The sequence below is a fragment of the Erinaceus europaeus genome, chromosome X (assembly GCF_950295315.1).
Source record: "Erinaceus europaeus chromosome X, mEriEur2.1, whole genome shotgun sequence".
Lineage (NCBI taxonomy): Eukaryota > Metazoa > Chordata > Mammalia > Eulipotyphla > Erinaceidae > Erinaceus > Erinaceus europaeus.
In genome coordinates, this window is record NC_080185.1 from 75,597,445 (window position 1) to 75,619,990 (window position 22,546).

The 22,546-nt window shown below is 44.4% G+C and overlaps 1 protein-coding gene across 2 annotated transcripts; it reads left to right on the top strand.

Moving 5' to 3' along the window:
• Positions 1-9,882: 9,882 nt before the first annotated feature.
• On the top strand, positions 9,883-12,748 carry CXCR3 (C-X-C motif chemokine receptor 3). Of its 2 annotated transcripts, none has more exons than XM_060183507.1 (2): positions 9,883-9,958; positions 11,430-12,748. In XM_060183507.1, exons 1-2 carry the CDS (start codon positions 9,947-9,949, stop codon positions 12,513-12,515), a joined length of 1,098 nt encoding a protein of 365 aa, XP_060039490.1. In that variant the 5' UTR covers positions 9,883-9,946; the 3' UTR covers positions 12,516-12,748. The 2 variants fall into 2 exon arrangements, with proteins under 2 accessions (XP_060039490.1, XP_007538314.2); XM_007538252.2 differs by lacking the exon at positions 9,883-9,958 and adding an exon at positions 10,216-10,303.
• The last annotated feature ends 9,798 nt before the right edge of the window (positions 12,749-22,546 follow it).

The window sequence follows — 22,546 nt, forward strand, 5'->3', positions numbered from 1 at the left end:
TCTGTCCCCAGGACCACCATAAGCCAGAGCTGAGCAATGTTCTGCTTTTTCTGTGTATCTTCCTCTATATATCTCTCTCATTCAAATAATAATAATAAGGGGTCCAGGTGGTAGTGCACCTGGTTAAGTGCACACATGATAGTGTAAAAGGACCCAGGTTCAAACCTCTGATCCTCACCTGCAGGGGGAAAGCTTCACAAGTGGTGGAGCAGGGTTGCAGGTCTCTCTATGTCTCTCTCCCTCTCTATCTCCCCCTTTCAATTTCTCTCTGTCTCTATTCAATAGTAAATAAACATATAAAAATAATAAAATATATTTAAATTATATAGGAGCAAGGTAGTGGTGCACTTGGTAGAGCACACACATTACCATGCTCAAGGACCCTGGCTCAAACCCCTCATCTCCACCTTTGGAGAGAAAACTTTTTGAGTGGTGAACTAGCGCTGCAAGTATCTCTTTCTTCTTATTTCTCCCTTTCCTCTCAATTTCTGTCTCTACTTAAAAAAAAAAGTTTAAGTAGGGCACCAAAGTAAAAACCCTGGGTTGAGGGTGAGGGTGGATGTTCAACTTCACGGGTAGGGGGAATGGGATAGGACACAATCTTTTGGTGGTGGGAATGGTGTTTATGTACACTCCTATTAATTTGTAGTCATATAAATCACTAAGTAATATGAGAGGGGAAAAACTGATTGAATGTCTCAATCTTTTTAAAGCACAGACTGAGTCATTTTAATACATAGGCTCAGTCTTTGATATGTTGACTCTCTTAAAAGCTTAGTCCAAGGAGAAAAGAAGCAACCGGTGTCATAGCTATATACAAAGAATGTCAAAGGACATAAAATATGGTGATGGTGTGTATGATACAGCAAATCCTAACAAAGGGATTTTTCTAAGTTAACCCAATTGCCAAACAATGTGATTATAGCAATAACTATCTATTGTCTTCTTAAACCCTAAGACAGCAGGAACCTCCTGCTTCCCCTACAGAGCCTATATTTCCCTTAGTCCTGGAACCCTCTGGGGTGGGGCTCACTTTCCTGTATGCTTCCCTCAAGTCATACCAAATGATATTGCATCCACCAATCCAAACCTAATCAATGCAAAGAGTACCACCTCAGCATGCTTCACTTCAGACTGTGTAAAGAGATGTCAGGCATGGAATGCCAACCCTTCACCCTCATTACTCGGGTGAGACCTTTCCTTTCATGATATTCTCTAATTTCATTCCAGGAGGTTCACTTCCTAACAAAGTCTCAAAACCTAGATATAGACCAGTTCCCATAAGATAGAGCATATGTTCACATGTATCCATAAATTAGGGCAAAATATGTACCTAAAAGCAAAAATACACAATAATCTGTAGTGAGTCAGTATCAAGTTTATAATGAAATAGTGTCTACTTAGACTTAGATACCCTCCTCACCTACTTCCTACTACAGTTCTCTCACTCACTCCAAAGCTAACTTTATCAAAGCAAGGACTGCAAAAGATGAATGAGGGCAAGAGACTGGCATACTTTAATGATCATTCTTTAGTCACTATCATCACTATCATTCCATCAGCTGGGGCCCTAATTGGGGAGTCCTGAGATTCCCAAACAGACTTGATGGGCCTAGACCTCGAATAAATCTCTCTCTCCATTGTTACCCGCTACTTCTATCAGGAACAACATAATAGACCCCTTTGTGGGCCCCCATAGGACCTTGCCCTCAACTTGGATCAACAATGGTAGAGAATGTTCCATCCTCTGAAGGGAGGCTGGACAATATACCCTATGCTACAACTGAGGAAGATAGGCCGATATTGGGGCAGCATGGAATGTTCCTACTCATGACCACACAATGTGAGCTCAGATCTAGAGGGATGCAGAGGTCACATATGCTCCTAAGCTAATTATGGGCCAGAGATCACATCATATCTATGGGGTTTATAGTCAACAATATTTATACCCCTTTCCCATATTAGGGAGCTACTGTCTTCCCTGATCCAGCTTTCTGGTCCTTTTTCTAGCCATGACATCATCTCCCCAGACAATAATTTGGACCCACTGGCATATCAGATTTCAGGCTCAGGGGCAAAAAGAAAAAGGAAAAAAAAAACTAGTATAGCCATAGGCCCTTTGGAATATAACTAAAATATGCCTACTATCTATCTACAAAATGGAGGACCCCCCAACACTTCATCTGCCCTATTCCAGCCCTTAGGTCCATGATTGGTCAACAATTTGTTTGGCTTTGTATGTTAACTCTCTTTTCAACCTCCAGGTTCCAGATGCTAGCATGATGTCAACCAGACTTCCCTGGACAAACAACCCCACCAGTGTGTCCTAGAGCTCCGCTTCCCCAGAGCCCTTCCCTACTAGGGAAAGAGAGAGACAGGCTGGGAGTATGGATCAACCTGTCAACGCCCAATTTCAGTGGGGAAGCAATTACAGAAGCCAGACCTTTAACCTTCTACATCCCACAATGACCTTGTGTCCATACTCCCAGAGGGATAAAGAATAGGAAAGCTATCAGGGGAGGGGAGATAACACAGAGTTCTGGTGGTGAGAATTGTGCGAAGCTGTACCCCTCTTATCCTATGGTTTTGTCAATGTTTCCTTTTTATAAATAAAAAAAATAATAATAAAATAAACATAAAAAACAAAAGACAAAAAAAGTTTGGTGGTCCAGGAGGTGGCACAGTGGATAAAGCATTGGACTCTCAAACATGAGGTCCTGAGTTTGATTCCTGGGAGTACATTTACCAGAGTAGTGTCTGGATCTCTTTCTCTCTCTCTCTCTCTCTCTCTCTCTCTCTCTCTCTCTTTCTCTCTCTCCCCTACCTTTCTCATTAATAAATAAAATTTTTTAAAAGAAGCCATATTTTTAAAAAATTAAGTTTGGCAGGAGTGGTAGACTAATTATGTAAATACCAAGCCTCAGTGATAACCTTGGTGACATAAAAATAAATAAAAAATAGTGCCCCCTATAAAACAAAAAAAGAGTGTGTCCATAGCTGGGGAACTGCCCCCACAATCCACAGCCCTAGAACTCAGAGAGGGTTTGCCTTTTAGCGGGCCTTACGACCACAGAGAAAGTGCCAGAGGAAGGGCTGGCCCCTGTCTGAGGACAATCACAAGGCAGCCCAGGAATCCAGCACTGTTCAGGGGAGACCTGTACTCCATCCTGGGCCTGACAATTTGCTCCAACAGAGGTTGCTGCCTAAGTCCCAGAGGAAGCTGAGGCCTCACTGGACCTGAGAGTCTAGGGCTGGTGACCAGTCCTTGGACTTTTGGAGCAGGGTTCAAATGATATATTTGCAGAAGCTGAGAGACTGAGAGGGAGAAAGCACTGGCTCCCCTCCCTGGCCAGTTTGGCAGATAGCTGCAGAAGCCCTCCTTCCTGTGAGGAACTGAGCCCATGAGCTCACATCTCTGAGCCACCTACCTCCCCAAACCACAGCCCGAGGTGTGAAAGAAAGAAAAAAAACAGGGGGAGGGGTGGCAGAGAAGAGACAGGTGCATATTTCACACCTTGACCACAGGTGGGGTGCTGAACAGCCTCACTCTAACTTCCTCCTCAAGTTTCCCCACTGGCAACTCTGGACAGCAGAAGTAGGAGGGCGTCTCTGCTGAAACTCAGAACTCAACAATGCAGGCCTGCCCTGACCTGGTTTGGGACTGTAGGTTGTTGAGGGGAAGACTAAATGGCAGGGTCATCCCAGACCTTGGCTTAGTACTCTAGCACAGACCCCTTCCAAGTCATCTCAGTCATAGAAAACAGCAGAAGCCATTCTGAGGCCTGAGAGGGCTTGGTTCAGAAAATCACCAGTTTTTCAGGCTACTGCTGAATAGGCACCTCACCCATATCAGACGCTTTCTACACATATGGCTCAGTCCACAAAACAGCCCTATCATGTGTACTGTCTTTATCACAACCTTCCAAATGAGGAAAGCAAGGCAGAGAACTCAAGCATTGTGCTGGGATTCTACAGCTGAGCAACCAAGTCTTTCTACCTGGGTAAGAGCAACCTTTCTGGAAGGATGATGCCTCCAGGTTGGCGGTCATTAGTTCTCTCAGTTGTGCTCCTGCCTAATGCAGGGCTCAGTGCCAAGGGCCTTGCAATATCATTCAAATTAGTTCGCCTGGTTACAATCCTGCTGAGGATACCAGCCCCAGAACAGTCATGTCATTTGCTCAGGTTCCACAGATCCAGCAAGCAGACTGGATCCAGAGCTGGAGGCCAGATAAAATCAGTATTCTGCCCATGACATTGTGGTCACACCAGAAGCAGTCACAGCAACTGCCCCTACAGACAAGTAGGATACAGCCTAACTCAGAAAGTCACGTTCTCTGCACCTTCTTAAAAACTCTTTTTCTTGCTTGAGCTCTTATTTCATCTTCCAGCCACCCAGGAAGGTGGAGATCATTGTCTCCCATGTGACAAATGAGGAGACTGAGGCCCAGGAAAAAGACTAGTGGCCCCTAGATTTTTGTTGTTGTTGTTGTTCCCCATGGACGGTAACATTCAACAAAATCTTTGAAAATGCCACACTGGGTTGTGAACATCTGCCAATACAAAATACTTCCCAAACTATGATCAATTTGCACCCTCATTTTGTAAATAAAAAGACATTTTAGAGCAGTGTAGATAGCATAATGGTTATGTAAATGACTTTCATGACTGAGACTCTTAAGTCCCAGGTTCAGTCTTCTGCAACCACCATAAACCAGAGCTGAGCAGAGCTCTGGTAAAAAAAAAAAATTCTTTTTCTTTTTTGTTGTTTTACTTTATACTTTTTCCAAACCATTTTACTGGGGACATTGTGATTTGTGGGACATTTGTTGATGCATAGGTACAGTTTCTTTTACTTTTTGAAATGATTTTATTTATGTATTTATTGGATAGAGACAAAGAGAAATTGATTAGGAAGAGGGGAGAGAGAGAGAGAGCAAAAAAGAAAAACGCCTGCAGCACTACATCACCATTGTGAAGGTGGGGATTGGGGGCTTGAACTCAGGTCCTTGTGCACTGTGATTCTACCAGGTGCACCACCACCCAGCCCCATGAGTACAGTTTCTTATTTCCCTATGATAAGTATCTGCACACTGCTCTCACCACCAACCCTAGTCCTTTTTCACCATGGTGTCCTGGGAACCCATTGTCCTCTCCCTCCTAACCCCCATCTATTTCCTCTTATTCCAGAGTCTTTTGCTTTGCTGTGATATAAAGAAAAGGTTCTTTTTATACAAAGAGGATGAAGGCCATAACCACAGGATATAAGACAAGCATATACATATATACAATTTTTGTTTCTTTCTTTTTCCTAACCAGAGCACTGCTCAATTCTGGCTTATGTTAGTGCAAGAGATTGAACCTGTGACCTCAGAGCCTCAGGTATGAAAATCTTCTGCATAACCATTATGCTATCTCCCCAGTTCCCTGCTACTTTTTTAAATATTTATTTCCTTTTTGTTGCCCTTGTTATTTTTATTGTTAGTGTAGTTATTATTGTTGTAGATGTTGTCATTGTTGGATAGGACAGAGAGAAATGGAGAGAGGAGGGGAAGACAGAGAGGGAGAGAGAAAGATAGACACCTGAAGACCTGCTTCACTGTCTGTGAAGCGACTCCCCTGCAGGTGGGGAGCTGGGGGCTCGAAGCAGGATCCTTTTGCTGGTCCTTGCGCTTTGCTCCACGTGCACTTAACCCGCTGCGCTACCGCCCGACTCCCATCCCTGCTACTTTTATTTGTATGCAGTGCCAGAGACTCATCCCTGAGTCTCATGCATGTGCTTTACTGAGGAGCCACTTCCCCGGGCCAGTTTGTTCATTTTTAGGGTGTGCATACAAAGCAGTGCCCCACCGCTTACTCTCCTACAGTGGCAGTGATCAGACCCAGGGCTTTCTGCATGCACTGAATGTCCTTCCACTGAGCCTCCGTAGTCCCCAAGAGCCTCCTTTAGCTTGAACAAATAGGGGCCAGATGATGGCCCACCTGGCAGAGCACACACATTGCCACATGTGAGGACCAATGGTCAAGTTTACAGTTCCCACCTGCAGGGGAGAAGCTTCATGAGCAGAGGAGTAGTTCTGCAGGTGTTTCTGTGTGTCTCTATCTCTCTGTCTCTCACTCTATAAAAAAGTGTCCTCTGGGAGTTATGGAGTCATGCAAGCACTGAGTCCCAGTGATAACCCTGGTGCCTAAAAAAAAGAGTGAGTCAAACTTTTCTTTGTTCTCATTTCTCCCATGTGAATGGAAAATGTTCACAGACTGGCAGCAGAAATCTGTGGTTCAGGCTCTCACCCCTCCACCATGACCTGCAGACAGCCACTTGTCAAGTCCTGCCTGGTCTCACTCCCTCACTGCCCTGGCTTGGGGAATCCTATCACACACACACACACACACACACACACACACACACAGGCACTGCTTAGGATCTTCTCTAGGCCATCAATTCTGCTGACCTACTGTGTCAGAGCTAGGGTGGTCACATCTTATTCCCACAGAAAGAGAGCAAGGCCTGACTATTTCACAAGGACACTTCTTGCCAGTACGTTCAGATAGAATTCTAGAGCCGAGCCTATAGGCTCTAGGGAAAAATGGATCCCAGCATCATAGGTTAGCACTGCTTGCCCCTCTTCTTTTTCATCCAGGAAAGAAAAAGGAGGAGAAAACTACTTGGGGAAAGTGCTGGGAAATTGTGCTGATGCAGTCACATCTGCCATGTTGTCCTCTCAGGCTACTGCTAGTTCCCGCAAGAGTTGGGACATTCTCGGAGTGCCTGTTCAGCCATGTTGTGCCCTCAGGACATTGTCTATATCCCCCGCGATATCTGGAGTGCTTTGGTTACTCCTCCCCCCTCCCATTCTCACAAGAGTTATTATCCTATCCTGGAGTGCTATGGTTACTCATCCCCCTTCCCATTCTCGAGAAAGCTACTCCTATAAAAGCCCTTCTTCTTCCCCACCTCGTTCTCTTGCCAGCTTCACTCCGGTGTTCAGACGCAGGAAAGGTTACTGCGTGAGGCGGCCATTTTCGCTACCTCCACGTGGCCCAACCTGCCTCTCTAGCACCCAACTCTGAGGTGCAAGCGCAAATAAAGATTTGTGTTTCCTCTTCGCTCCAGACCCCCTCTCTCTCATCTCTGCGGCCTGCGCACAACAACAGGAAAGGGCTAGTCAGGAGCAGCTATAAGAGGGGAGGCCAAGGAAGTACAGTCATAGCAGCTGCACAGGAATGGGAATACTGTTCAGTTTTTCCTTCCAGTAGTGAGATCCCCGCACCCCACACTTGTCTACAACCTATGTCCCCTTCTTCTCACCTTAGAGGTAACTGCTCTCATGAATGTGTGGTGTCTCCAGTCCCTGTTTGAAACCTCTAGAACAAGCAGTTGTATTTTTCATAATCCAATGTTACTTGTGTGTGGCTTTTAGAAGTCGCATATGAGTTGGACAGGGGAGACAGCATAATGATATGCAAAAAAAAAAAGACTTTCATGCCTAAGGTTCCAAAGTCCCAGGTTCAATCCCCAGCATCACCATAAGCCCAAGCCAAGCTTTGCTCTGGTAAAATAAAAATATAAATAAATAAATAATAAGTAAAGTTGCATACAAGGTCTTGAATTGTATGTGGTCCTCTGTGGTTTGCCTTCTTCACCATAGTCCTCAGCTTTTCTTCATGCAGGCGTAGTCAAAGTAAAACTGCAGTTCATTTGTTTAATGGCATCAGTGGGGCTGGGAAGATAGCATAATGATTATACAAAGAGACTCTCATGCCTGAGACATCAAAGTCTCAGTCTCAAACCCCTGCACTACCATAACTCAGAGCTGAGCAGTAATCTGATTTAAAAAATGATGACAGAATACCTAGTGGGTGTTGTATTATGTGAAAAACTGAGAAATGTTATGCATATACAAACTATTGCATTTACTGTTAAATGCAAAACATTAATCCCCCAATAAGGGAAAAAATAAATAAATAAACCCTAATTACAGGAGTATATTCTCATTTAGCCATTAAAAACATTTATTTATTTATTTATATGAGAGGGAGGGAGAGAACACACACACACAAGGGCATCACTGGCACATGTAATGCCAGGGATTGAACTCGGGACTTCATGCTTGAGAGTCCAGAACCTTAACCACTGCACAATATCCTGGGTTAATTAGCCTTTTTATTTTTTTTCTTAATGAAGGCATTATGACAAGTAGTAAGAAGTGTCATATTGTCGTAGGTTTAACCTCAGCTCACCACTGCTTGTTGTATCTTGTCTTTCCCCTTTCAGAATTAGCCATGGGGGTGACCCTCCCACCTTATAAGGGAATCGTGTGGTCGCAGTGAGGAAGGTCCAAAGAAGGTGACTAAGGCAGCACTTTGCACACTGTAAGCTCATTAGTGATGGTTCCATTTTCTTGCCTCTGCTGCTTGGTGGGGAGGGCTGGCAATAAAAGACTAGATTTAGTGTGATAAATTATTGCAGAATATCTTTAGGATTTAAGGCCAACCTCCTTTATAATTCCTATCTTCTTGCTTTCTCTTCTTAAAGATAGATTCTTTTATGAGAGTAAGAGGGAGAAAGAGAACCCAGACATCACTCTGGCACATGAGATGCTGGGGATTGAATTTGCCGTCTCATACTTAAAGGTCCAACACTTCCCCCTGAACCACTATAATCCAGAGCTGATCAGTGCCCTGGTTAAAAAAATATCCAGCATTTTATCCACTGTGTCACCACTTGGGTGTTTTCTTCCAGAGCTCTGCTCAGCTCTGGCTTATGGTAGTGCCAAGGATTGGACATGGGACCTTAGAGTCTCAGGCATCAAAAAAAAAAGTCTGGGATACTGATAGAGCTATCTCCTCAAAGCACTCAAGATCTTTCTTTCTCTCTCTCTCTCCCTCTTTCTCTCTCCCCCCTCCATATATATCCTTATCCTCTTCTTACTTTCTTCCTTATGGAAACAGGGTCTTGGGGTCTTGTATAAGCATTGTTTCACCACTTCAAGCCAATTTTCATTCAGATGGAGAGAGTGGGAGAGATACCATAATGCTGGAACTTCCTCTACTACCATAGCACCTCTCACATGGTGCCAAGGCTCTCATTCTTTACAAGGCTCACAACCTACCTGGTGAGCTATCGCTCCAGCCCAGTCTTTTTCATTTTTATGCATCATGAAGCAGTGAGCTTGTTTTATTTTATTTTATTTTATTTATACTGAGTGGAAAAGAGAAAGAATATGAGGGAAGCAAGAGAGAGGAAAGACACCATAGCACTGCTCCACCATCCATGGAGTCCCTCCAGCACTATCCATGGTACTCCTATGTGGAGTCAGGATTCGAACCTAGGGCGTGAAGCATGTTAAGGAGCTCCCTCTACTGGGCATGCTATCTCTCACCCCCTGATCTACAATTTTTTTTTTTATGAACAAGAGAGAAAGAGAATCAGAGCATCTCTGGCATATGCATTGCTGGAAATCAAACTCATGACCTAATTCATGTGTAAGGGTTCAACATTTTATTCATATATATGGATATACGTGTTCAGTCATCTAGTCTACAATCGTGTACAAATCAACTACAGTCTGGGGCAAAGGGGTACAAGTTCCAATGATGTGAGCAGTGACTACAGAGTCAGTCTCAGATCTGGTACCAAAGCTCTTTGTGACCTCTGGGTTGCATTGCTTCTCCCTCAGGCCTCTCCCCTCACTACAAGAGAGTCCCCACCAACAACCCCTTACCTTCACTAGGACCTAGTTTCTCTGCCCTCAAACTTTAGAGACAGTTCCTCTTAGGCACCAGGAATGGCAGGGATAGAAACTCTTGAGACCTTGAGGCCAGGGAGGTTGCTACAGCAACCCTCGTGAGTCCTCATTTCCTCTTCAGTGCAGGTTCCCAACCACAAGCACCAGGGCAGGAGTAGCAGCCACACTCAGCCCGCAGCCCTCGGAGCACCAACTCAGCCATGCTCCCTGAAGTAAGTCTACTGCCCAGCCATGTCAGACCCCCTGGGAGTGGAGAGCCCAGGATACAAGGGGCATGACAGGGTCAGGACATGACTCCAGACCAGTGGGGGCTGGGTGAGTAGGTAGGGGTTGCTGGGCTTGTGGTGGAGGGCAGTAGCTAGGGAATTGGGAACCCACCGACTTCGGGTCATTGCAGAAAAATCCCCTCTTCTCTTGGTTTTTGATGTCTTATCTGCAAAATGAAGCTGTATTCTGGGGTTCCTTTCAGCTTGGACATGGCATCTGGACTCTTCCATTTCAAACTGAACTGCCTTTATAGAGACTGGCCACTCTAGATGCTTTGGTGGGGGAAGGAGGTAGGAAATATTTCTGGTAGAACTTGGGGTAGGGGAGGGCAATAGGTGACTGGCCTCAGAGCAGAGAGAAAAAATAGGGCCAACTTGAAGGTAAACCTCCGAGATGTGGTGGGAGAGGTGGAGGAAGAAAGCAGAGAATCATAGAGGGGTCCCAAAGTTAGCATAACTGGACAAAGTAAGGGAGGAAGAAGAGAGCCAATAAACGGGAGAAGTGACTATGGGGAGGGGCCAGAGAGGAAGGTGGTGGGTGATTAAGACACAGAGGATAGCAAGTCTTCTATTCTTTTTTCAATTGATCTTTTAACTTTTTATTTATTCATTTATTTCACCAGAGCACTGCTCAGCTCTGGTTTATGGTGGTGCTGGGGACTGAACCTGGGACTACAGAACTTCAGGCATGAGAGTTGTTTGTATAGCCTTTATGTTATCTCCCCCCTGCAATTTATGAATTTATTTTTACCTGAGCACTGCTTAGCTCTGGTTTATGGTGCTGTGGGAGATTGAATTTAGGACAATTGATGCCCCAGGCTTGAAAATCTTGGTATTCTGTGCATTTAACCAGGTATACCACTGCCTGGCCACCCAGGCTCAAAAATCTTTTTGCATAACCATTATGCTATCTCCCTTGTCATTATTATTGTTATTATCATTATCATTATTATTAAAATTTATTTATTCACCAATGAGAAAGAGAGAACCATATCCTTCCTCCAGCACACATGATACCAGGGGTCAAACTTGGGACCTCGTGCTTGAGGCTGCAGTGCTTTAGTCACTGTGCCACACCCAGGAGCCACAGATAATGAGTCTTGAAGAGGGAAGTTTGGGCACAGGAGAGGAATTCTCCCCAACCCATACTCCATCACACCCTTGGGCCAAGAAAATGACCCCAAAACAGGAAGAGAAAGAGAGAGAGACAAGAGAGTAGGAGGGAGAGAAATTTTGGGATGGGAAGTGGACAATCCTAGAGCCCAAGAGGCAGGAACTTGGAACAAAGCTGAGAACAGCCAGAAGAGGAGGCCAGTGACACAAAGGGCTACTGAGAGAGAAGCAAGCCCCCTCCCCGGGGACTAACCCCCCCAGCCCTTCATACCATCCCTACCTTCCTTTCTCCCCTTGTCCCCAGATGAATGAATGGCAGGTGCTCCATGCCTCAGACTTGGACTTCCTCCTGGAGAACAGCAGCTCTCCCTATGACTACTCGGGAGACAACAATGAGAGTGAATACTGCTGTGGCACCCCGCCCTGCTCGCAGGACTTCACCTTTGACCGGACCTTCCTGCCAGTCCTCTACAGCCTCCTGTTCATTCTGGGCTTGCTGGGCAATGGAGCAGTGGCAGCTGTGCTGCTGAGCCAGAAGGCAGCCCTGAGCAGCACTGACACCTTCCTGCTGCACCTGGCTGTGGCCGACATGCTACTGGTGCTCACCCTCCCGCTCTGGGCCGTGGATGCGGCCGTTCAGTGGGTTTTTGGCTCGGGCCTCTGCAAGGTGGCGGGCGCCCTCTTCAATATCAACTTCTACGCTGGGGCCCTCCTGCTGGCCTGCATCAGCTTTGACCGCTACCTGAGCATTGTGCATGCCACCCAGCTCTACCGCCGCAGGCCCCAGGCCCGGGTGACTCTCACCTGTGTGACTGTCTGGGGGCTCTGTCTGCTCTTCGCCCTCCCGGACTTCATCTTCCTGGCGGCCAACCATGATGAGCGCCTCAGTGCCACCCACTGCCAGTACAGCATCCAACAGGTGGGCCACACGGCGAGAGCCTTGCAGCTGGTGGCAGGCTTCTTGCTGCCCCTGTTGGTCATGGCCTACTGCTATGCCCGCATCCTAGCTGTGCTGCTGCTCTCCAGGGGCCAGCGGCGGCTGCGAGCCATCCGCGTGGTGGTGGTGGTGGTGGTGGCCTTCACCATCTGCTGGACCCCCTACCACCTAGTGGTGCTGGTGGACACCCTCATGAATATGGGGGCCCTGGCTCGCAACTGCAGCCAAGAGAACCATGTGGATGTGGCTAAGTCTATCACCTCAGGCCTGGGCTATATGCACTGCTGCCTCAATCCCCTGCTCTATGCCTTTGTGGGTGTTAAGTTCCGAGAGCGCATGTGGCAGCTGCTCATACGCCTAGGCTGCCCTGAGCAGAGGGAACATGTGCGCCAGCTGTCCCGCAGGGATTCATCCTGGTCTGAAACAACAGAGGCCTCCTACTCAGGCTTGTGAGCTTGGAATGGGGCCTCCCCCACCTCTTGCCATGCGCCACCTGACTCTTCCTACACTGCCCCACCACTCTTCCTGTTCAGCAGCCAGAAGGTGGGCTTCCCCCAACTGAGGTTAATGGCTTAGCAGAAGCTGTCCCTGTGAGGCTTAGGCCTGTTCTGACAGTTCAGCAGCTGTGGTCCCAGAGACCTCTCTGCATATGCTCATTCTGAAGTCTTGAACCCTGCATCCACCTTTTTAATAAACCAGTTCATAGGGACCAGCCTGTGTCAATAGTGTGTCATTACATCCAGTCCTGCCCAATCTCAGGGGAGACGCCTTCTGCCTCATGGTGCCTGGCCCTGGGCTGTGTACATCAAGGCCACCTCCATGTCCAGAGTCACCCACAGACAAGCACCCAGCGTATGTGAAAAGAGGGTAAGTGGTCAGTTGACACACTGGACACTCTCCAACCATAATCTGGGGAAGAAGCTTTCAGACAGGAATGAAACATCGTCCTCACACTTCAGAAACTAAGGTCAAGTTGGTTGGGGTGAGAAGAACTCATACAGAGTAATTTGTGTCAGGTGAAAAGTGTATGGCATATGGGGATCCAGAGGCTGAGAGCACTGCAGCTGGGGTCATTTGAGAAGGCTGCCCAGTGAGAGACACCTAAGTGCACAAAGGAGGGAAGGAGACATCGCCACCAGCATGGAGCAGGGAAAATGGTATTTCCAGACAGAAAGCAGAGTGGTAGGTGGTGAGGTTGAATGATGACACTTGTTGGAGGATTTAGAAGTACTCTGGGGGCATAGAGAAATAGTATGTTGATTACACAAAGACTGTCATGCCTGAAGCAACAGAGTTCCCACAGTCAATCCCCCACACCACCATAAACCAGAGCTGAGCAGTGCTTTTGGTAAAAAGAAAAAGAGAGAAAAAGAGAAAGAGAAAGAGAGAGAGAGAGAGAGAGAAAGGAAGGAAGGGAAGGAAGGAAAGAAAGGAGCAAGAAAGAGTGAGGAATGCTTTCAAGGGCTAGAAAACTAGATAGCATAGTGGTTATGCAAAAAGGCTTTCATGCCTGAGGCTCTGAGGTGCCAAGTTTAATCCTTCACACTACCATAAGCCAAACTTGGTTAAAATTAAATTAAATTAAAAAGTACTCTCAACTCAAGCCTTGAGGTAGGAGGAGAGGGGTTGAAAACAAGACTGAAAGTTAGTTTGGGATCTAAAAAGTTAGTTTGTTAGTATCACAGAGAGTAGTGGTTACTCATCTCTGATCAATGCAAAGGAAGCAACAATATCAGACAACTTGCCAAGCCATTAGTGCACAGTTCACCTGGAAGCCTGGACAGACTGGAGTTACCCTGGAGTTAGCATTGGGGATGAAGAGAGTGAAGGAAGAGCAGGCTGTAGACGTACTGAGTCAGGATAGAGTCTAGACACTCTCTTTGCAGGACTGGAATCATGGTCCTGTCAGTTTCCCCTAATTAAGTCACCGAGGTGAGGTGATATAGTTGGCTGGTGTGGGAGTGGGGAAGGGACCCACTGCCCTGAGCACATACTCAGTCCCACCCAGACTCAGGGTTAACTTTTAGTCTATAGCAACTTTAACAAAAAAGTACTCTAAGCATCTGCAAAGTGAAAGCAAAAAATAGAATTATGGTTTTACAAAAAGACTTCGATGCCTGAGGCTTCAAGGTGCTAGGTTCAGTCCTCAGCACCAGCATAAACCAGAACTGAGCAATGTTCTGGTAAATTAATAACAATGAATAAAATATACCAACAATGCAAGAGTAGTCAATGTTTGTGGTAGACTGAATAACGGGTTCACATTCTAATCTTGGGAAATGGTGGCTATGTCATTTTATGTGGCAAAAGGGAATCGAGGTTGCTAGTCAGCTGACTTTAAATTTCTCCTGGATTATTTAAGTGGACCTAAGGGCACTTATAAGTGAAAGGAAGGCAGTAGGGGAGAGTCAGACACAGAAATGTTACTGGTTTTAAAGTTGGAGGAAGGGGGGCACAAACCAAGGAATGCTAGAGAGATGCAGAGTGGAGAGTACTGCTCCAGACACGTTTGGGGAGCCACGAGTGCCTGGGACATCAGATGGGAGACCCCCAGTCTATTCTTCCCAAGGCACAGATTGTCATCCAATAGACTCTACCAACAAGCGAATCACAGAAAACATTTTATTTTTTATTAATTTTTTAATTTTAATTGGGAGGTTAATGGTTCATAATATAGTTGCTGGCACATGGTGAGGAACTGTATTGGCTCGGACAGCCTATTTTTCATTTACTTTTGTCTTTTATTTAAACTTTTTATAAGTGATTTAGCAGAGTTTTGTGAAACAGTAAGGTCCCAGGGGTATAATTTCACACCCACACAAGGTCTGTGTAAGTTACTACAACCTCTCCACCCCCAAAACCACCGTAATTCTCAAAGCCCAAAGGATAGTGTAGTTATGATTATTTCACAAGTTGACTGGTTTTAGTCATATATATTATTGTCTACATTATTGTCCTTCACCTCTTCTTTCACTTAGACTAATCACTTTCAGTTCCACCCATTTTTCTCGGACAGCTTTATTCAGTGTCAAGAGCAACTACATTTATGAAACAGTTCTGTAATTTTTTCCTAGATAGGCTTAATGGGTCACAGAGGACAGCAGTCCTTGATGAAATTCAGTGGGTAAGATGAGCTGAGCATTAACAGCAAGAGACCTTGAATGATAAAATTCTGAATAAATCAACCAACCCATGGAACAAGAAAGGAAGGAAGGAAGGAAGGAAGGAAGGAAGGAAGAAAGAAAGAAAGAAAGAGGAAAGGAGGGAGGAAGGAAGGAAGAGAGAGAGAGAGGGAGAAAGAAAGAAAGAAAGAAAGAGGTAAAATGCTTTCTCTTGAGCATTATTTTCATTCTCTCAACATTCCATCTCAAAAACTCATGTTTCTGTTCAATTTTTTGCTCAATATGTTAAAACTCTAAAATCTAGGTAATACTTAAAACTTTACCAGAGAGAGAGAGAGAAGAGCACCAAAACTTCCTCCAACACACTCCTGTCCCCTGCTGCCAAGGGCTGTTAAATATTATGCACAATATAAAATGGCTAGCGAGCAACCCCTGCAATCATCATTAACAATTTAAGCTTTAAAACAACATGGCAAAAAAAAAAAAAAAACATGGCAGTGTTTTGTTTTTGTTTTGCCTCCAGGGTTATTGCTGGGGCTCGGTGCCTGCACCACGAATTCACTGCTCCTGGATGCCACTATTTCCCCTTTGGTGCCCTTGTTCATCATTTCTGTTTCTATTATTATTGTTATCATTGTTGTTGGATAGAACAAAGAGAAGTTGAGGGAGGAAGGGAAGACAGAGAAGGGGAGAGAAAGATAGACACCTGCAGACCTGCTTCACCACTTGGAAAGTGACTCCCCTGCAGGTGGGGAACCGGGGGCTCAAACCGGGATCCTTACACTGGTCCTTGCGCTTCACATGGTCCGTGTAGCCATGTGTGTTTAACCCGCTGCGCTACTGCTGGCACCCCACAGTTCTTATATTTGTAAATTCATATGAACAAATATTTTTGTTCATTATTTTATTTGTATTTATCTATTATTACCACCAGGGTTATTGCTGGGGCTCGGTGCTGGCACTACAAATCCACCTCTCCCAGCAACCATTGTTTTCCTTTTTTTTTCTTTCTTTCTATTTTATTTGATAGGACAGAGATAAATTGACAGGGGTGGGGGAGATAGAGAAGGATAAAGAAAGATAGACATCTGCAAATCTGCGTTACTACTCGTGAAGCTTTCCTCCTGCAGGTGGGGAGTGGGGGGCTCAAACACAGGTCCTTACTCATGGTAATGTGTGTGCTCAGTTGGGTGTGCCAACTCCCAGCCCAACAATGATTTTTTTTTCCTAAATGTCTTCCTTTGGTGTCTCAGACACCTAAGTTTTATGTATAACTATTATGCTATCTCCCCAGTTAAAATGTCTTCCTTCTCTAAAATTTCTCAGCACCTACAAGTAGAGTCCCCCAACAACATCAATGACCTTAATTTTGTTTTATTTTCCCTTTTATCAATTTTACGTGGGGGGGGGTAATGGTTTATAGTTGTTGTTAAAATTCGGTGGCTCCAGCTGGCCGGGCTAGCTTCACGGGCGGGTAACAGAGACTCAAGGACACACGGCTGGGCCGGGAAGCTGTATTTCTTTATTCAGGAACAACGATTCATAAACTAACCCAAACTAATCACCAAACAGAACTCGTTGCCTCTTTCCCCCGCGACGGCGCCAAGCACTCTCTAACTCTGCAACTCTCCAACTCTGGAACTCTGGAACTCTGGAACCCTCTCGGGGTTCCTAGGGGCGGGGCCAGGCAGGCCCGTGAAACTAGCAGGACTGATCCAATTTTCTTGGCGGGGGAGAGCTAGAACAACCCAATGTAAAGCATACAACATATAGTACAGTTGTTGAGACATGGGTACAATTTCTCATATTCCTATAATAGATATCTGCAGAACACTCTCACCTTCAATTTAAGTCCTTTTCCACTGCCATGTACCAGGACCCCAAGACCCCCCTCTCAGAGCCCTTTGCTTTGGTGCAATATTCCAAACTCAGCCCAAGTTTTATTTTATTTTAAAGAATTTATTTTTTTTCATGAGAGAAATGGGAGAAAAGGAACCAGACATCACTCTGGTACATGTGCTGACTGGGACCGAACTTGGGACCTCATAGTTGAGAATCCAATGCTTTCTCCTCTACACCACCTTCCGGACCAACCAAGTTTTATTTTATGTTTTCCTTTCTGTCCTTGTTTCTTAAGTTCCACCTATAAGTGAGACCATCTAGTATTCATTTTCATTTTGGCTTATCTCACTCAACATGACCCTTCAAGCTCCATCTAAGAGGAAGTGAATGATTTCATAATTTTAACAGCTGCATATCATCCCCTTGTGTATATATACCACAACTTTCTTAATCATCTGTTGTTGGACATCTGGATTGCTTCCAAGTTTGGTCTATTGCAAATTGTGTTGCTATGAATGTAGGTATACATAGATCTCTTTGAATGAGTGCATTTGTTTCGTTTGGATATATACCCAATAGAGATATTGTTGGGTCATAGGGTAGGTCCATTTCTAGCACTCTGAGAATTTTCAGAGTTCTCCAGACAAATTTCTAGTCCTTTGGAACATACCTAAAATAGATTTGCCTACTTATTTCCACCCTAAAATCCCTATTCTCATCTGTTCTATTCCTATTTTTGGTCTCTGTTTATTAAACATTTTTTAAAAAAATTTTTATTTATAAAAAGGAAACATTGACAAAACCATAGGATAAGAGGGTACAACTCCACACAATTCCCACCACCAGATCTCCGTATCCCATCCCCTCCCCTCCCCTGATAGCTTACCTATTCTTTATCCCTCTGGGAGTATGGACACAAGGTCATTGTGGGATGTAGAAGGTTAAAGGTCTGGCTTCTGTAATTGCTTCCCCACTGAAATTGGGCGTTGACAGGTTGATCCATACTCCCAGCCTGTCTCTCTCTTTCCCTAGTAGGCTGGGGCTCTGGGGAAGCGGAGCTCCAGGACACAGTGGTGGGGCTGACTGTCCAGGGAAGTCTGGTTGACATCATGCTAGCATCTGGAACCTGGAGGTTGAAAAGAGAGTTAACACACAAAGCCAAACAAATTGTTGACCAATCATGGAGCTAAAGGCTGGAATAGTGCAGATGAAGTGTTGGGAGTGTCTCCATTTTGTAGATAGATAGTAAGCATATTTTAGTTATATTCCAAAGGGCCTGTGGCTATACTAGTGTTTGTTTTTTTTCCCTGAACCTGAAATCTGATATGCAGGAGGATCCTAATTATTGTTGGGGGATATGATGTCATGGCTGGCAGAAGGATCAGAAAGCTGGATCAGGGAAGAGAGTAGCTCCCAATATGGGAAAGGGGTATAAATTGTTGACTGTAAACCCCATCGATTTGATGTGATGTGGGGCCCATATTCAGCTTAGGAGCTTGCATCCCTGTAGATCTGAGCTCACATTCTGTGGTCATGAGTAGGAACATTCCAAGCTGCCCCAATATCAGGACCCATCTTCCTCAGGTGTAGCATAGAGTATATTGTCCAGCCTCCCTTCGGAGGATGGAACATTCTCTACCATTGTTGATCCAAGTTGAGGGCAAGGTCCTATGGGGGCCCACAAAGGGGTCTATTGTGTTGTTCCTGATAGAAATGACAGGTAACAATGGATAGAAGGATTTATTTGAGGTCTAGGCCTATTGTTTATTAAACATTTTATCCTGCTTTGTATCTTACCACCTTTCAGCCACCAAGTTGTGGATGATATTATGACTCCACTGACTTCCCTAGGCAGATGACCTCACCAGTGTGTCCTGGAACCTCATCTCTCTAGAGCCCTACTCCATCAGGAAAAGTTAGAAGCGGGGGAGGGGGGGTATGGATAGACCTGCCAATGCCCATATACAGTGGAGGAGCAATTATAGAAGCCAGAACTCTCACCTTCTGTACCCCAGAAAGAATTTTGGTCCATACTCCTAGTGGGGAAGAAAGGATGGGGGAAAGATGAACAGAGGGCTCTGAACTCCAATTCCATCAGCACCCAGAAAGAGAAGAGGGAAAAAAAGACATTTGCAAGTAGTAAGAGGTATAGGCGTGACTTGCAATGGAAGAAAAGATGGTACAATGGGGGGAAATGGGCAAATATATTTAGACAGATAATTATAAAAATAATAGTCAACCCATGTCTGTGACCTTGGAAGAATTAATGCAGTTTGTAATGGAGAGAATGGAGATACAGAGCTCTAGTGGTGGAATGGTGTGCCCCTGTCATCTTATAACTTTGTAAATCAATATTAAATCACTAATAAAAACTTTTTAAAAATATCTTTATTGTGGGATTAATGGTTTACAGTCAACAGTAAAATGCAATAGTTTGTACATGCATTAACATTTCCACATAATTATACAACCCCCACTAGGTCCTCCTCTACCATCATGTTTCAGGACCTGAACCACCCCCCTTACCCCAGAGTCTTTTACTTTGGTGCAGTACGACTCCAGTCCAAGTATTGCTTAGAGTTTTCCCTTCTTATCTTGTTTTTCAACTTCTGCCTATAAGTGAGATCATCCCATATTCATCCTTTTGTTTCTGATTTATCTCACTTAACATGATATCTTCAAACTCCATCCAAGATGGGGTAAAGAAGGTAAATTTACCATGAACCTGGAGCCTAAGGAGTAAGAGTCTCTTTGCATAACCATTATACCATCTACCCCTGTTCACATTTCTCAGTTTTTCACATAACAACTCAACTCCCCTCTAGGTCCTCCTCTGCCATCATGTTCCAGGACCTGAACCCTCCCCCCCAGGGTCCTTTACTTTGGTGCAATACACCAGACCCAGTCCAAGTTCTGATTTGTGTTTGTTGCTCAAATTTCTTTTTTTTTTTTGTAAGTGGATGCATTTCATTGAAAGTGCCTTTAAAATTTGGATGGAAAAGAATTTTGCCAATATTTTCCTTTAAGTTTTTGATAGTTTCTGGTCTAACATCCAAGAGGTGTTGAAATCTCCTAGTATTACTGTGTTGCTGCTAATATATTGCTGTTTCCCTTTCAGTAAGTATCTGATGTATTTAGATGGCCTCTCATTGGATGCATGAATGTTAATAATAAGTCCTCTTTATTGGCTGATCCACTAAGCATTAAGTAATATTCATCCCTGTCTTTTTTAATTTTATTTATTTTAAGGTTTATCATGTCAGTTATGAGCATAGCTGTTCCTGCCCTTTTTTGTGGTCCATTGGCTTGTATGGTAGTTTTCCATCCTTTCACTTTGAGTCTGTGTTTGTCTTGTTGAGTTAGGTGGGATTCCTGCACACAGCATATGGGTGGGCTGTGTTTTCTGATCCATCTCTGTGCCTTTTGATGGGTGAATTCAGGCCATTGACAGTTATTGATATTATAGAATGAAGATATTTTAATACCATTATTCTAAAATTTTAGAGTGTTCTGATATATGGTATGCTTATGGTGATCTGATTGTTTATAGGAGACCTTTCAGAACTTCTTTCAGGGCAGCTTGGTGATAGTTTATTCCTTCAGCTGTTTCTTGTCTAAGAAGGTTTCTATGCTTCCATCTAGTTTGAATTACAGTCTAGTAGGATACAGTAGTCTTGGTTGAAAGCCTTTCTCATTGAGCGCTAGATACACACCTTGCCATTCTCTTCTGGCCGTTAGTGTTTGTGTGGAGAAATCTGCTGCTAATCTTATGGGTTTTCCTCTATAGGTGACTCTTGCAGCACTTCTCTTGCAGCATTCCAGATGCTTTCCCTATAATTATTCCTTTTTATTCTAAATATGATGTGTCTTGGTGTCTGTAAGTCTGGGTTAATTTTGTTTGGGACCCTCTGGGTTTCTTGAACCTTTATGTCTTTTATGTTGTCTAGACTAGGGAAGTTCTCAGCTATTATTTCCTGTAGAATGCTTTCTTCCCCTTCCTCTCTTTCTTCCTCTGACAAGCCAATAATTCATATATTACTTCTTTTAAAGTCATCCCATATGGCTCTGTAGTTGTTTTCAGTATCTCATAATCTCTTTGAAATCACTTACTTCTTTCTTAGTTTTCTCTAATCATCCTCAATCTTGCTAATTCTGTTTTCTCCCTCATTTATTCTATTCTATCTCCCCTCTGGTGTCTTCTGTAGCTCAGCTATTTTTATTACCCTGTTCTGATACTGTATTAGCTTGTTCAGCTAGTTGTGCTCTTAGTTCAGCTATTTCAGCTTTCAGCTCTCTAATTACCTCGAGATAGTTAGTGCTTTCTTTCAGAGTCTCATTTGCTGTTTCCCCATTTCTGACGACAGTTCTTTCAAACTATTTCCTCACTCCTGTGACTAATTCCTTAGCTAGTGTTTGGATGTTGATCTCAGTTCTGTGTTTCTACCTTTGGGGGGCTTTTAGTTGAACTTTTGTCCTGGTTCATTTCTCCAGTGTTTCTCCTTGGTTTAACAATTATTATAGTGTGTTATGAGGTCCTTCTCTAAGTACTTCTCAGTTCATTTCTCACTCTTGCCTGGATTGACTTGTGTCTAAGTAATATACTTAAAGAGTTCACAGTGGGGAGTTGGGCGGTAGTGCAGCAGGATAAGTGCATGTGGCACAAAGTGCAAGGACTGGCGTGAGGATCCTGGTTCGAGCCCCCAGCTCCCCACCTGCAGGGGAGTCGCTTCACAAGCAGTGAAGCAGGTCTGCAGGTGTCTATCATTGTATCCCCCTCCTTGTCTTCCCCTCCTCTCTCCATTTCTCTCTGTCCTATCCAACAATGACATCAACAACAATAAAAAACAACAAGGGCAACAAAAAGGAAATAAATATTTAAAAAATCTTTAAAAAAAAAGAGTTCATAGTGGTGGAAATTAACAGTTGTTTCCATATTATCTCAGTTCCTGAATTGAATCACAGTGGCTGTTAAAGCCTCTTTTGTTTTTTTTTTTCTTCCCCATAAGCTATGGTAGCCTGAAGATTTTTTTTTTACCTCTAACTAGATTGTTTAGCTTAATCATTCACTCCTGACCAAGAGATAAAGCAGGGTGGGGGAAAATACCGCAGTGGTTATGCAAAGAGACCCCCATCCCAAGGATCCAAAGCTCCAGGCTCAATCCAGCTTCTCTTCCAAGCCCGGCAGCACTGCTGGGCCCTGTGAGTTTCTAAGAAAGTCCCATTTGTAGTCTGTAGAGTCTGAAGCAATTATTCACCATGTTCTCATCAGGAGAACAATGTGGAAAGGCTCCCACTATACAGCCCAATCGCTAAAACACCATGGTGTAGATCTTCTCCTGAGTTTCCTAGTCAGTTCTCTGCCTCCTGATGTCAGCACAGGGATTCCTGCCTGTTGCTCCAGCCTCTGAGGTAAGTTGCAAATGGAGACTCACAATTGCATTTGGTGAGTCTTAGGGGAGTCCTCTTCTTCCTTCAGCAGTCTTTTTGTTGGTAAAACAGACTGGAGGTGGCTCCTCAACT